General features: G+C 41.4%; 1 protein-coding gene across 2 annotated transcripts in view; it reads left to right on the top strand.

The window, feature by feature from the left end:
- The window catches only part of GALNT1 (polypeptide N-acetylgalactosaminyltransferase 1), a 242,526-nt gene that overhangs the window by 164,678 nt on the left and 64,241 nt on the right, over window positions 1–13,607 (top strand). For both annotated transcript variants that reach the window (XM_075586004.1, XM_075586003.1), the window contains exons 6-8: window positions 5,033–5,203; window positions 5,859–5,976; window positions 6,090–6,270. In XM_075586004.1, the coding sequence (XP_075442119.1) occupies window positions 5,033–5,203; window positions 5,859–5,976; window positions 6,090–6,270 (470 nt within the window). The remainder of the gene's footprint in view (window positions 1–5,032; window positions 5,204–5,858; window positions 5,977–6,089; window positions 6,271–13,607) is intronic.

Genomic DNA, 13,607 nt, shown 5'->3' on the forward strand with positions numbered 1-13,607 from the left:
TGTATGTTCCCTTTAATGCCTTTTGTTAGTTGTATTTCTCTATGGCTTATTCATTTTTAGATATTTGACCTGAGAATCAGATTTGATGCATGCGCAGTAGTTTTTCTTTAACCTTGCCATGAACGCACACAGTCATATTCATTGAAGTGTAAGAAGACCGTTTCCAGGCGAAAATGTGCAGTGTTGCTCAAACGCATCTTGCCTTATTCAGAGAGACGGTCCGTATTAAATATATCTCCCTCTCTCCTTATGCAGCATAGTTAACCTACTCAATTTGTGGTGAGAACCAAATGGTTAAATGTATTATTCTTCCCTTGAACATGTCTTGTATAATCTCTTTTTGTAAGTGCTGAATAGACTGGCTTGTTGTATATAAATAAACAATACGATATACAAACCGTCCACATATGACAATTAATTTGATTTATGTCGTTCCGTTTGTCACTCATCCGGACAAAGACAGATTGCATCAAATGCAATAGTTTTGATATGAACACACCTTGCACAATTTATTTATTTTTTCTTTTGGTACCAATCTTCATATTTAATGCTTAATAAGTATGGAGAATACATACAGTTTTTGTCAATAACAATGGTCCCATAGCTTCACATAGATGCCTAAACAGTTATTCAGCAGTTAAACCATATTTAAAAAAAAAAAAGTCATGTAACTAGCTAAAGTGCGTTGTCACGGGTTGCAGTAATCTAAATTACTAACAATAAATTGTGCATATTAATTACCCCTTTTTACTTGCGTGATTCGGCCCTGAGCTCTTGAGCCGGATTCCTGCTGCAGCCATCTCTTTGAGAGAGCTACCTCATGCCCTCTCTCTCCCCCTCTGTCTGTCTCCTCCTTACTCCCCCCTCACCTTACTCCCCTCCCTATCCCCCCTCTCTTCCTCTTCCTCTTTCCATCCCTTGTCCCCCTGTGTTTCTCTGCCTCCCTCTGTCTCTCTGCCCCCCCTCTGTCTCTCTGCCCCCCTCTCTGTCTGTCTGCCCCACCTGTGTCTCAGCACCTCCTTTCTCTCCCCCTCTGCTCCTCCTTTCTCTCCCCCTCTGCTACTCCTTTCTCTCCCCCCTCTGCACCTCCTCCCTGCCTCCTTCCCCCTCCTCTCTCATCCCCCTTTTCTCTCTCCATTCTCGCTCTTCTCTCTCCCTTCTCGCTCTTCTCTCCCTTCTCGCTCTTCCCCCTGCATTTAAATTGACAATAGATTAAGCTGCTATTTTTTCCCTCACCTCTTCTCACCGAGCTTCTCTCCACCACATCTTTTCTTTAATATGTCACCAATTCTGCCTTTCCCCTTTTCCAGCATTCTTGCTTTTTCTTTCTTCATCTGCTTTCTGTGTAAACTTTATAGCTATGTGCATTATGATGTCACGTGCCAGATACATAGCCCACCAGGTTCAACACCCACAGGCTCACTTGGTCGCCAGATAAATGTTAATAACTGCATAGAATGAACGCATTTCCATAAAAATAAAAATATATTCTGAGGTGCATGCCCCTACGGTCCCCGTAGTATGCATACAAAGAATCAGGTCTCTTGGTTTCATGGTCTTGAAGTCATAGCCCTGACAGAGACAGACGGACTCTTTTATTAATAATAATAATAATAATAATATCAGTAGTTGACAAATCACCAAAAAATCTACTCGCCACACAAAAAAATCTACTCGCCACCTAGTACCAAACGTGTGCTGCTTGGGCCAATATTTACTCGCCCGGGGGTTAAATCCACTCACCCGGGGCGAGCAAATGTATAGGTTTGTCGAACACTGATTATTATTATAGATAAAGCAAACAGTGTGTAAAACTTACGGCATATTATATTGATACAAGAATCACTTCCCTGCTAAAAAGGCGCATTTAACACATTCTTAAAAGTTCAAGCACTTTTTTTCAACACTACAAAAGCCTGCTTTATCATGAAACTACAAGTATATATTCATATAATTCACAAGTGTCTATCCATCTGTTACACACACACTCATACATCCTTTGCTACCTGGCCATGTATGTTGGAATGCGGTTTGTAAGTATGTGCTGGGAAAATGTACAGCTTTTCGCATTTTCAAAATGTTGAATCTCTGCAAAATCTTTGTAGTCTTCACTCTCCCATCACGGCACGGTTTATTTCGTCTCTCAGGAAGTCTTAAAATTAATTGATAAGATGACCATTCGAAACGGGTATTATTCAATTCTAAAAAGTCTGTTCATCCAAAATTCGTATTACTTGCGTTACATTCCGCACATGTTCGCGGGCAATGCTAGTTCAGCATAATCAAACACTGTCTCATAGGGTTGAAATTGAAAAAAATATATGTTTCCCCCGTCAGAACAGGTGTAATACATGAAAAGGGTAACATGATCAAGGTCACACAAACACTTTATTTTTTATATACACTTTCTAGTGGCATACACGGTGTTGCTTTTTAATGTTAGCCGTGACCTTAAATGTGTAGAAATATGAAATCTTTAGAACATTAGGAACAACTGTTAGAAAAGGAACAGGTGTTTTATATTTGGTGCACCAGCTGCGTTTGATGTTTTCCCAAATGATTTGCCTTGGTATCTTGTTACTATGAATCAACAATATTTCTGCCTACAAACAATTGGCATATTTCAGAGGAGAAAAAAGTGGAGGAATGCAAAGAGCTTGTGATGCACATGATCTCATTAGCAATTCTTGTTCATATTATAGTTGTGTGAGTAGAAACGATCACCAGCTGTAATTTTTATATACATTATAATTGCTTCCAGTCTATCCATGCCCATAACATTTTGGTATGTTCGTATGTATACTGAATGCACGCATTGAACAAGTAAAAATGTGTGTTGGCAGCATTATGTTACATCTTACTGAAGCTCTGTGAATATTCGCACTACTTCTGATGAGGATTTAAATTGCATGGGTGCCCATGTTGGTGTTCAAAGACAGAAAATATGCCAGTCGTCTAGCTTTTGGAAAAAGCTTGCCTCCTTTTTTATTTTTAGTACTAAAAGAACATATTGCCACAATTTAGCATAATCGTATTTGTGACATGGATGCCAGACACAAAATGCCAGTGTTCTCAAATGTGTTCTTCTCTGCCATGTTAGAATTGTCAGTCTTCTTTTCCTCTCCATTTCCCTTCTTTTCCGTGATGAAGTATGCTTTTAAATATCAGCCCATATCTTGCACAGTTTACCCAATCACTCTATCCCTTCCTGATCTCATGCACAGGGGAAATTTGTCTATTTTAGAACAGTTGTTAACCTGCACATATAAAACATACTTGTGCCTTCATGAAAAATGTAATGCAGTAAAACTTGAGCTTCATAAAGCGGTTAGTGGAAAAGAAAAAGTGCACTCAATTTTATAAGTGAGGTGCAATAAAGTAAATATTACAAATAAAAATACTGAAAATCCACTGGTGGAAATGACAACGGTGTGTTAAGTGAATACGAGGACACAAAGGACTTGCCTTGTGATTAGGGGTATGCTGCTGATCAATTGGTTGGCTCAGACATCACAATCTAAGAATAAGGAAAGAAAAAGAAAAGCGCAAAACCCTCATATTATTGACAATATTGTGGTATCAAAAAGGGAGGGGGTGGGGCGGGGGTAATATGCACATACAAAAAAGACAGGAGTTAAAAACATTTAGGTATAAAAAAATAACCATGAGCCTGGACATCTGAATCGGTCCTCGCTCTGATGTCCAGACCTGTAAGGTTGATTGTAGGAGACAGGCAGACCTGAAATCACTGCAGCAATAGTAAGTCGAAACTCAGCAATGACACCCGGTGTGAGGTGATCACCGGGGTGGAACGGGTGGACGGGCAGCTGCCCGGATGGATACTGGCTCAGGCTCAGATTAGCAACAGTCCAAACAGCAGGAGCGTCTAAGCCTCCTCCCACCCGACCCCAGCAGGTAAGCACGGACGAAAGTCACACTGTATGAACGGCACATGTATGACATCACCCCCAACAGGACAGGAGGAAAGCGGGCAGGAATGACGTAGCTCTATGCTACGAAAGTGTTTGATTTCGTTTGTGAACAATTGACCTATTGTATCTACCATTTAACATCTGGTGATACTAAGGTTATACATTTGTATTGCAATTTTGCAACATTGTCCTTTGTGGACCGCTCTTTCCGCGAGCACTTCGGTGCATTACTGGTGCGCCCTTCACACGTCTTCCTGCCCGTGCTTACCTGCTGGGGTCGGGTGGGAGGCTTAGACGCTCCTGCTGTTTGTACTGTTGCTATCCATCCGGGCGGCTGCCCGTCCACCCTTTCCACTGCGGTGATCATCTTCCCGCCTGCTGTCCTTGCCGAGTTTTGGCTTACTATTGCTGCATGAGCCTGCTCAACTGAAATTGTGAATTTCTGCACCTAACCGAGTGTCACACCAGCAGTAATTTCAGGTCTGCCTGTCTCCCACCATCACCCTCACGAGGTTGGACACTGGAGCGATGACCGATGCTGATGTCCACGCTTATGGTTTTTATACCTACATGCTTTTAACTGCTATCTTTCTTGTACGTGCGTATTACCCCCTCCCCCCTTTGATACCATTAAATATTGTCAATACTATGAGTGTTTTGCGCTTTTCTTTTTCTTTCCTCATAAAGCGGTTGTTGCAACTATATTTTTGGATATCCATAATTAAGTAGGGTAAAAAAGAAAATCACAAACTTTGATTGCCTTGTTGCCTCAGTCTGTGTTTTAAATCTTCAGTCTGTATAACAGTCACAGTACTATTTGAAAGAAAAAAAAGAGGACTCATGTGGGAAATGAATGGAGACATACAGTATGGCTATAATTTTTTTGGTCCATAAAAGAAAGCAAAGGGTCACTGGAGAACTAATGAATAGGTGTATTGAAAGGGGACATAATACATTTACTTTGAATAAACCACAAACGTTGCATCTTTAAGAAATTACCGGAAGGAGCAGAAAACTTGAACCTTTTGTGTCCCCTGGTCAGCTTGTCATATTGAGACACCTAACACTCTTCCTCCCCCCTTTTTTTGTTGTTAATGTAGGAGAACTGTGGTGTGCCCCATCATCGATGTAATTAGTGATGATACCTTTGAATATATGGCAGGATCTGATATGACTTATGGTGGGTTCAACTGGAAACTGAATTTCCGATGGTACCCTGTACCCCAGCGGGAAATGGATCGGAGGAAGGGAGATCGAACTCTGCCTGTGAGGTAAAAACATTATTATAGGTGTTGTGTGTGTGTGTGTGTGTGTGTGTGTGTGTGTGTGTGTGTGTGTGTGTGTGTGTGTGTGTGTGTGTGTGTGTGTTTCAAGAGCTGAATCCCAAAAATGTCAGCTTCGGTGACCCCTGCTTCCCGAGTTACTTGCCTCCGAAGGTATCTCTGCAACGTTCAAAGCTCCCGAGTCATGCGGGCGAATAGAAAGCCGCACATGATGTCACAGCTTCCTATTGGCTCTCAGGGTGTAGACGTTTTGAAATGTTGCCATTACGTGATCACTGCTAGCAATTTAGCTACCGGAAATCCCCTATGGAGGCAAGTATCTCTGGAGGCAGGTGGTCCCCAGAGCTAAAATGAATGGGGTTCAGCTCCGGACACACCCTACTCCAATCCTATGTTAAATAAAATAAAAAAAAATGCATGCTTGGATTGCCTCCTTAAAGGTGACAAGCTAAGCTCTGAGGTAGCATTTAAAATACGTGGTTAAGGAAAAGACTGGTAACTAGCTTGGAAAGAGTTAAAATAGAGACGTAACATGCATTTTGGTCACCTTTTTGTTATTTCCTTTTTAACATTCTGAATGTTTTGTAGTGATTGAATGTCTATAAAATTCACCACTTATAGTTTCTTGAATTTCTTTTTACAGGACTCCTACAATGGCAGGAGGCCTTTTCTCCATAGACCGAGATTATTTTCAAGAGATCGGAACATATGACGCTGGAATGGACATATGGGGAGGGGAAAACCTAGAAATATCCTTTAGGGTAAGTGTTGCTACACACTATCCTATCTGTCATCGGACCTTGTAAGGAATATTGTTTGACATGATCACTCAAGCTTAGAAAAAGTGGTCTAAATTTTGTGTTGCCTATTTTAGATATGGCAGTGTGGCGGTACGCTAGAAATAGTGACATGTTCGCATGTTGGACACGTGTTCCGAAAAGCAACACCATACACTTTCCCAGGTGGCACAGGACAAATCATAAACAAGAACAACCGGAGGCTTGCTGAAGTCTGGATGGATGAATTCAAGAACTTCTTTTATATCATCTCACCTGGTAAGCTACATCTCCTCTATTAAACACATCTATACCGTGCTTCATTGCAGACAAATTACAACAATTGCTGAATCACTTTGTACATTGAACCATTTCTTAATATATTCAGTTCAGGATGACAGATGGTCTATTTATACAAAATGGATGTTGCCAGACTTTTAATTAAATCCTCTCCTCTGCATTTTGTCATTTTACAGTTTCAGGGTAAGTACGTGAAAACATCCGGATATCTCTAGAATAATAAAATCTTGACTGCCTCTTTCGTCTGAAATAGTGAATGAGATCAGAAAATTTGGTGGTAATGGAAATACAACCGAGTTTTAAAAAAGCAGGTTCATGTAAACAATTTCTTTTTTTTTTTTACTATATAAATCCAAGTGCATTTTGATCTTGTCAAAAGTGGCTGTGGCAGGTTGAGAATAGTGGAGAATCTTCATCAAAATGCTCTAGCAGTGGTTCTCAAGCACCTCCTCAGGGACTACCAACCACACCAGCTTTGAGCACTAGCCAATGTGTTTGGACACAAGTGAATATACATCATTTGGATATGAATACAATGTGGAGTGGTTGCCTCAGAAACCTGGTCTAGCTCAGGGCCCAGAGGAGAGGTTTGAGAATCCCTGGTCTACAGGGAAACTACAGATTTCAGGGTGATATCCAATACTAATGTAGCCCTATTTCCCCCTCTGCCTCTGAGCGCTTGGGGTGTCACTTGTCGGCCCTGGTGCAGCGCCTCCACCTGTGAGGAATCCCAGTGCAGTGGGATGAACCACACACAGGAACCAATAATAGTAATAACCACACCACAAGTATGTAATAACTGCTTTACCGAACACATATCTTATACCTCTACCCCACAATAAATATATACACTCCCAACCCCCTTACACCAAGTGAGTGTCCCCGCAGTACAAAGGGAGCTTGGCACCAATACCCTGATGTCGTTTTACCCAATTTCAAGGCCCACCCAAAAGTGTGTATGGTAGCATTACCCGGGAACCTTTGGTGCACTTTAGTTGAGGTACCTGCCGGGTACTTCAATACCCAGAGCGGCCGATTAACAACAGGGATCCTGGAGATCTAGCGACGTCAGCGAAGCCTCCACCTCTGCGTGGGGTGGGTTCCAGCAGGATGGTCCCACCAATAATATAGTCTTTAATGATGTTTGCCTAGATCGGGTCCCAGAATGCAGGCTATGCTTCAGTACGTGGCGTCTTCACTAACTATATACAGCTAATAGGGAAATGTCCCTAGCTAGGGGTTTCCCTGAAGCAGCCACAATCTAATTAGGTGATTGGGAACTATCTTGGACCTAAGGGGGTTAATACAACCTACTATGGGTGCCACTGACACCCAGATCTTATCTTCCCTGTCTCAGTCCTGGCTCCAACTGAACTAACTGTCAGCTCCCAAAGTTTCAATCTCCCCTCAGGAGTTTCTAGCAGCCCTACGGGCTGTACTGTGTCACATGACCTCCGCTCCTAGGGCATTCTGAGGTGTGTAGTTCCACTACGGAGCAACCAACATAGTGAGGAGGAGGACGGGGGGGGGGCGCGTCAGAGGGAGACATGGCTACTCTAATGTACCGTGCATTCCCCACATGTAGGCCTAATGATGAAACATGACAAAAACAAGTAGTTTCTTATAGTTGGTTCAGATGAATCCTTAAAAAATGAGAGCCATTCCATTTTTACATGTGATATATTTACATGACGTTAGCGCTTTTTTTTATATTAATCGCTATGTAGAATAATACAAATTTCTTTTCAATGGTGAGATACAGGGTTCAATTTAAAAGGAACTGTAATATGTTTAACCAGTAAATGTGGGATATTGGCATCTATTATTTTTTAAATCAGGCAAGCGTGTAGGATTGGCACGTTTGTTTAAATTGTAATGATTTTAATGTTTCCATGCCCTTGAGCGTTTGTCATCTTTCCATCATCTCTTCAGAAAAAGGCTGATGGTTTAAACTTGTGTATACAGACATATTGTCAATCGGCGCTTGTTTACGTTTCTTTTTGAAATGTTTGATGCCCTTGTTGGCCAAAAAGCTGGAAAAAACAACGGGAAGTATCCGTTATGGATGAATTGCACAGAATCCGGTGAACTACATTTTTAAAAGAGCACAAAAAAGTCACGGTTTTACTTTATTCTGTAAAACCTTTTTAAGGAAGCCAAATGTAAAAAAAAAAAAAAATTGTTACCTGTTCTATGGGATTGCCACTTTAAGTATATTGTTGCCCTGACATAGTTGTGCATGGTATAGTTGCCGTTTCATGTGTTGGGTTTAGCCAAAAAAAGTTGTACCTGGAATTGCTTCTCAATTTCATATCTAAACATTCACTACAGCCGACGCTGCCTCACCGTTTAGCTACAAGAAGCAGCACCAAATATAAACTGTTAACGTTCAGATGGGCATCCAGCTGCTGTTACAGTCATCTGCGCCTCATTTTCCTCTCATGTTCCAGATTACATCCCCCATGCCCTCTTACTTGTCTTCATTATCTTTCCTTGAGTAAGCCCCAGACTGCAGAGAGCCCAGCATAAAGCTGGCTGCTGTCCAAGAAAGCATTAATTATTTGTTGACACAAATGGGATAATTGAAATGATAAAATCCCATAAAAAGATAAGCCGTTCTTGTTGCCTTAAAATCACATTCACCTTGGTGTCTGAAGCATTAATATGATATTTGGCTATGTGGAAGGCAGAGGTTGCCATGGAAATCCAGCATCTTGCTTTTCCTGTTCCCGGCACTCTTTCATTTTGTTTCTTGCCCCCTGTAAAACAGTAGAAACGATCATTTGAAAACAGAGGAGAATAGTCTCCCAGGTGACCAAAACAAAAGATCATGATGAACTCCGACACTGAGAATTTGAAATAGAGAACTATATTGTTAATATGGTAAATAGTACATGGAAGGAAAAAGAACCCCAAGGAGAGCACTCATCCGCTGTAGGATGAAGCCTGGTGTACCAGAATCATGTGACTGTGGGTGGACTGGAGTGATTTAAAACATGTATATATTTATTTGAGTCATAACTCAGAACAATAAAATAATGGGGTGAGGAACGCTGTGGATCAGGTTAAATACTCTGAAAAGACCCAGTGTACAGCGAATTATAAGGGGGACAAGATGAACCAAAATATGAACCACTCTGCTGTCTAAACTACTAAAGTGTGCTAGGGCTAGGTGTCCTATACATACCGCCACACTTGATACTAGGCGGTATAGATATGGCCCAAGTTAGGGTTTATGGGCAGGCCGGTGCCACTATAAAGTGGTATTACCAGTTGCCACCTATTTAGCCCTATATTTGCCCAGGTCAGTACTGGTCAGTAGTTTTGAAAGGGGTGCACATATAGTGCCTGTTAACAGATTATGATCCGGAGCAGAAGGTCTCAATGGATGTTTTCACAATTATTCAACGTAGGAATCTTCCTAATGCTATGTCACACAGTATAGTAAGGCATAGTGATATCAGTGATACCTATAACAGTACACAAGTAGTGTCTGTTTACATGAAGATGTATCATGTGTGTGTCAGGTAGTGTAGCAGACAGGGTAAATGCCTGTTGGAATAGTGCATGAATTGTGCCTGTATACATAGGACCTGTTTGCATATATACTCCGTGTCCTGTGGGGACTTGATGTTAACAGATGCTCGTGGTGTATGTGTGCTGTCCCTCAGTGTAGAACATACAGTCACACACCCATCGGGACAGTATAAGACCCAGATCAGTATTTATCTAGAACAGTGCACAAAGCACTTGACAAAGCAGTACTAGCGAAACGTACGTCGGCGATTGATGACGTCATTACGTCAGAGGGGCGGGACATGTGCTTGCGGTCGGAGCGCTTCCTATCCCCAGTAGCCTCAGATATGGGGCTCTGCTATTGCAGCTACGCTTATTGATTTTACCAGGTGTACCTCAGGCTGATCTATTAGAGCTCCACGCATGTTGCTGAAGGCGCCCAGCGCCACTCTAAGAGGTATGCCTGATTTTTGATGGACGGATGAACCCCGTGACTTTTATACACTCCATCTAAACAGGCACTACTTGTGCACTGTTCTAGATAAATACTGATCTGGGTCTTATACTGTCCCGATGGACATTGACGCACATTTTCTGTGCTGTACAGCACATTACAGTTGTACCGGTGCACCGGCCTACCGGCCCCGCCACGTGATGTATGTAAACTGGTAAACATGAAAGCAGTACCCACTGACACAGATTCACTTTATGAGTGTGTTTAGTTTAAAGCAAGCTCAGCTGGGTTTAAATCCTTACACTTGACAGAACCTGTTCCAGCATATTTAATATGTACGTCAACTAAAGCTTGAAATTGGAACAGTAACTTGCTTTGCCAAGTGGGAAGGAAGTAGCAGACTCCACGTTTTTCTTCAGTCGATAAAGAATAAGATTATATAAAGAATAAGATTATTGGAGCCATTTATGGGATTTAAATGCCACCCTTGGAGAGTAATCTCCAGAAAATGGATATCATTATTACCGCATTAAGCATAAAAGTCTGAAATATTTCATCAGCGTTCCATGTTGACCCAAACATGGCTGGGTTACATAACAGCCTACTTTGTTCTATTTAGATAATTACTACTCTTTCCCCTGCTTCAGTTGCTTCTTGGCCTGTGAATTTCAGCCGATTACATGGTAATTTATCAACCACAGGGAACCTGCTTTTTGTTTGGGTAGTTGCACAAAACAGAGCATTAGTACATTTTCAGTCTAAATTTGGTACTGTATAAAAGGGAAAAAAATTAACTTTACAACTTAAAAGACATATGCCAGAGAAACAAAATCAGAAGAATAATATTTTAGAGAATGCTTAGTGACTACAGGTATACTTTTTTATTTTTTTTCCCCCTACCTTTCCTAGGTTTGAAGCAGTGGGTTTCGGGAGCTAAAATCAACACGATCATCAGCTCCGGAGACCCTTTACTTCCCACCTAGGTGGGAAACTTATATGGTGGTTTGCAGACGTATTCACTCCTACCAATAATGTCACATTTTGTTGAATGACAAATAATGTATGCACAGTTTTTCAAATAAATAAAAAAATTCTAAGCTAAAAAGTTGTAGTGGTTAAACTGAACACTTCTAAAAGGAGGAGATTAAACGTCAGCAAAGAAAATGTACAATATTAAATGTACTGGCTGTATAAGTATTCAGCCCCTTACTTTGAAGCAGCACTTTTTGCAGCAATTCCAGCTATGAATCTTTTTGGATAGGTCTCTACTTGCTTTGCACAGTAGGATTGTGACATTTTTGCCACATCACAGGAAAATTGATGCAGTTTTGATAAGTTTGTTGGATCATCGACAGACTGCAATCTTCAAGTCTCGCCATAAGTTTTTGATTGAATTCAACTCAGGACTTTGACTGGGCTACTCGAGAACAGTAATTCTCTTCTTGTTCACCCACTCCAGTGTGACTTTGACTTTGTGCTTCGGGTCATTGTGCTTCGGGAAATGTGAACTCCCCAGTTTGTGTCTTGGCTGACTCAAACAGGTTTTCCTAAAGAATTTGCCTGTACTTTGCACCATGCATTCTCCCCTCTATCCTGACTAGCTTCCTAGTCCCTGCTGAAGAGAGGCGTCCCCAGAACATGATGTTGCCACCACCATGCTTGTCAGATTGACTGGGTGATTTTTTTTTTTTTTTCATTTATTTTAAATGTAATGGGGCTTTAAGGTAAACTGCTTTACCATTGTCTTTCCAAAGGAGTGTTACTGTAAAGTCAAAAGAAATGGACACAGATGAACATTTCTGATTTCAATCTAGCAACTTGACACACTGACCGATTTTCTGTTATACGAATAAACCTGAAAGTATCTGTATTTAACGTCAAAAGGTGGAATGTTCTATTGTAATGCTTCTAAAAACACCCGTAGGATAAAATATTTAATGTGACAGACCAAGGTACGGGTGATTAAAAAATGAGTGGTCAGAGGCTGCACTTTACATTGGTTTGGTGAACTACTAGCCATCTTGATTTTGCCCATAAAACACCTTTTATAATGTATTTAATAATGGAAGAGCATTTTCTATGGTACATTTATTCGATAACTCGCTGTAGAATTGCTTTGAGGCTTCAATCAGAAAGGGGGATCATTTAGCATCATCAACCCTCAGCTGTCAGTGCCAGATATACGGGAACATTTACCAATTTCTCTGTAATAGATGGTGTGTGTGTGTGTGTGTACATATATATGTATTTCCCAGAATCCCTTGCTGCAGTGGAAGCACTGTATGCTGAGGATAATGGTGACAGGCAGGGTTGCAGACCTGCCTAAGACATGTGAATGTGCTCACAAGTGATCTTTTTATTTTATACATACTGCTGCGACACACTTTATTCGAGCAAATGCCCAGTTTGTACCTGGCAGATACCTGGAATGCGCCGCTCCTCACCTCTGACAAGCCGCGTTGCGTTTGCCTTCCCAGCCACGGTTCATGCCTGGCTGACGGGGGCCTGATCTGTTAAATGATAATGATCAGGATTTAATAGGCTGCAATGCTTCGCGTGTCCACCAGATGGCATAAATTCATGAATTGTAATGCAGTATATATATATATATATACAGTACTGTATATACACAGTATATATATATATATATATATATATATATATATATATATATATATATATATATATATATATATACTGTATAACAACAACCCCTATAAGCCCTAACATACAGTACTGTACACATACAGTACTGTATATGCACATACATAAATGATACTACTGTATGGGCGGCGGGGGCGAGATATGTTTGCAGCAGAGAGAAATCCGCTGCTCTCTCTCTGCGCAAACATCCGCACATTAAAAATTATTTGAAATACATTTTTATTGATAGTGTAGATGTGCAAGGGGTCTCTGGAGCTGAAACCGCGTTGGTTTCAGGTCTGGGAACCCCCTGCTCCCCGAGATACAGCCCCCTTTAGGGGGTGCCGGTATCCCTCTGCTTGGTTTAAAGGGCCCGACCACGTGATCGCGGCCTGTAAACCAAGCAGAGCAGAGGGATACCGGCACCCCCTAAAGGGGCCTGTATCTCGGGGAGCAGGGGGTCCCCAGACCTGAAACCAGTGCGGTTCTGCTCTGGAGACCCTCTGCACATGTACAGTATCAATAAAACACATACAGTATACAGTATAAATAAACACTCGTTCTTTACCTTAGCGGCTATGCGCTACGGTAAAGAAGCAGCATTTCTGTATTTTAATAATATTGTACAGTGAGCAGGGGGTTCCCTGAGCCAGAAATTAATGCTCAGGGACCCCCCCCTGCTCCAGCTCAATATTATTAAAAG

Source organism: Ascaphus truei, chromosome 2, assembly GCF_040206685.1.
Source record: "Ascaphus truei isolate aAscTru1 chromosome 2, aAscTru1.hap1, whole genome shotgun sequence".
NCBI classification, from domain to species: Eukaryota; Metazoa; Chordata; class Amphibia; order Anura; family Ascaphidae; genus Ascaphus; species Ascaphus truei.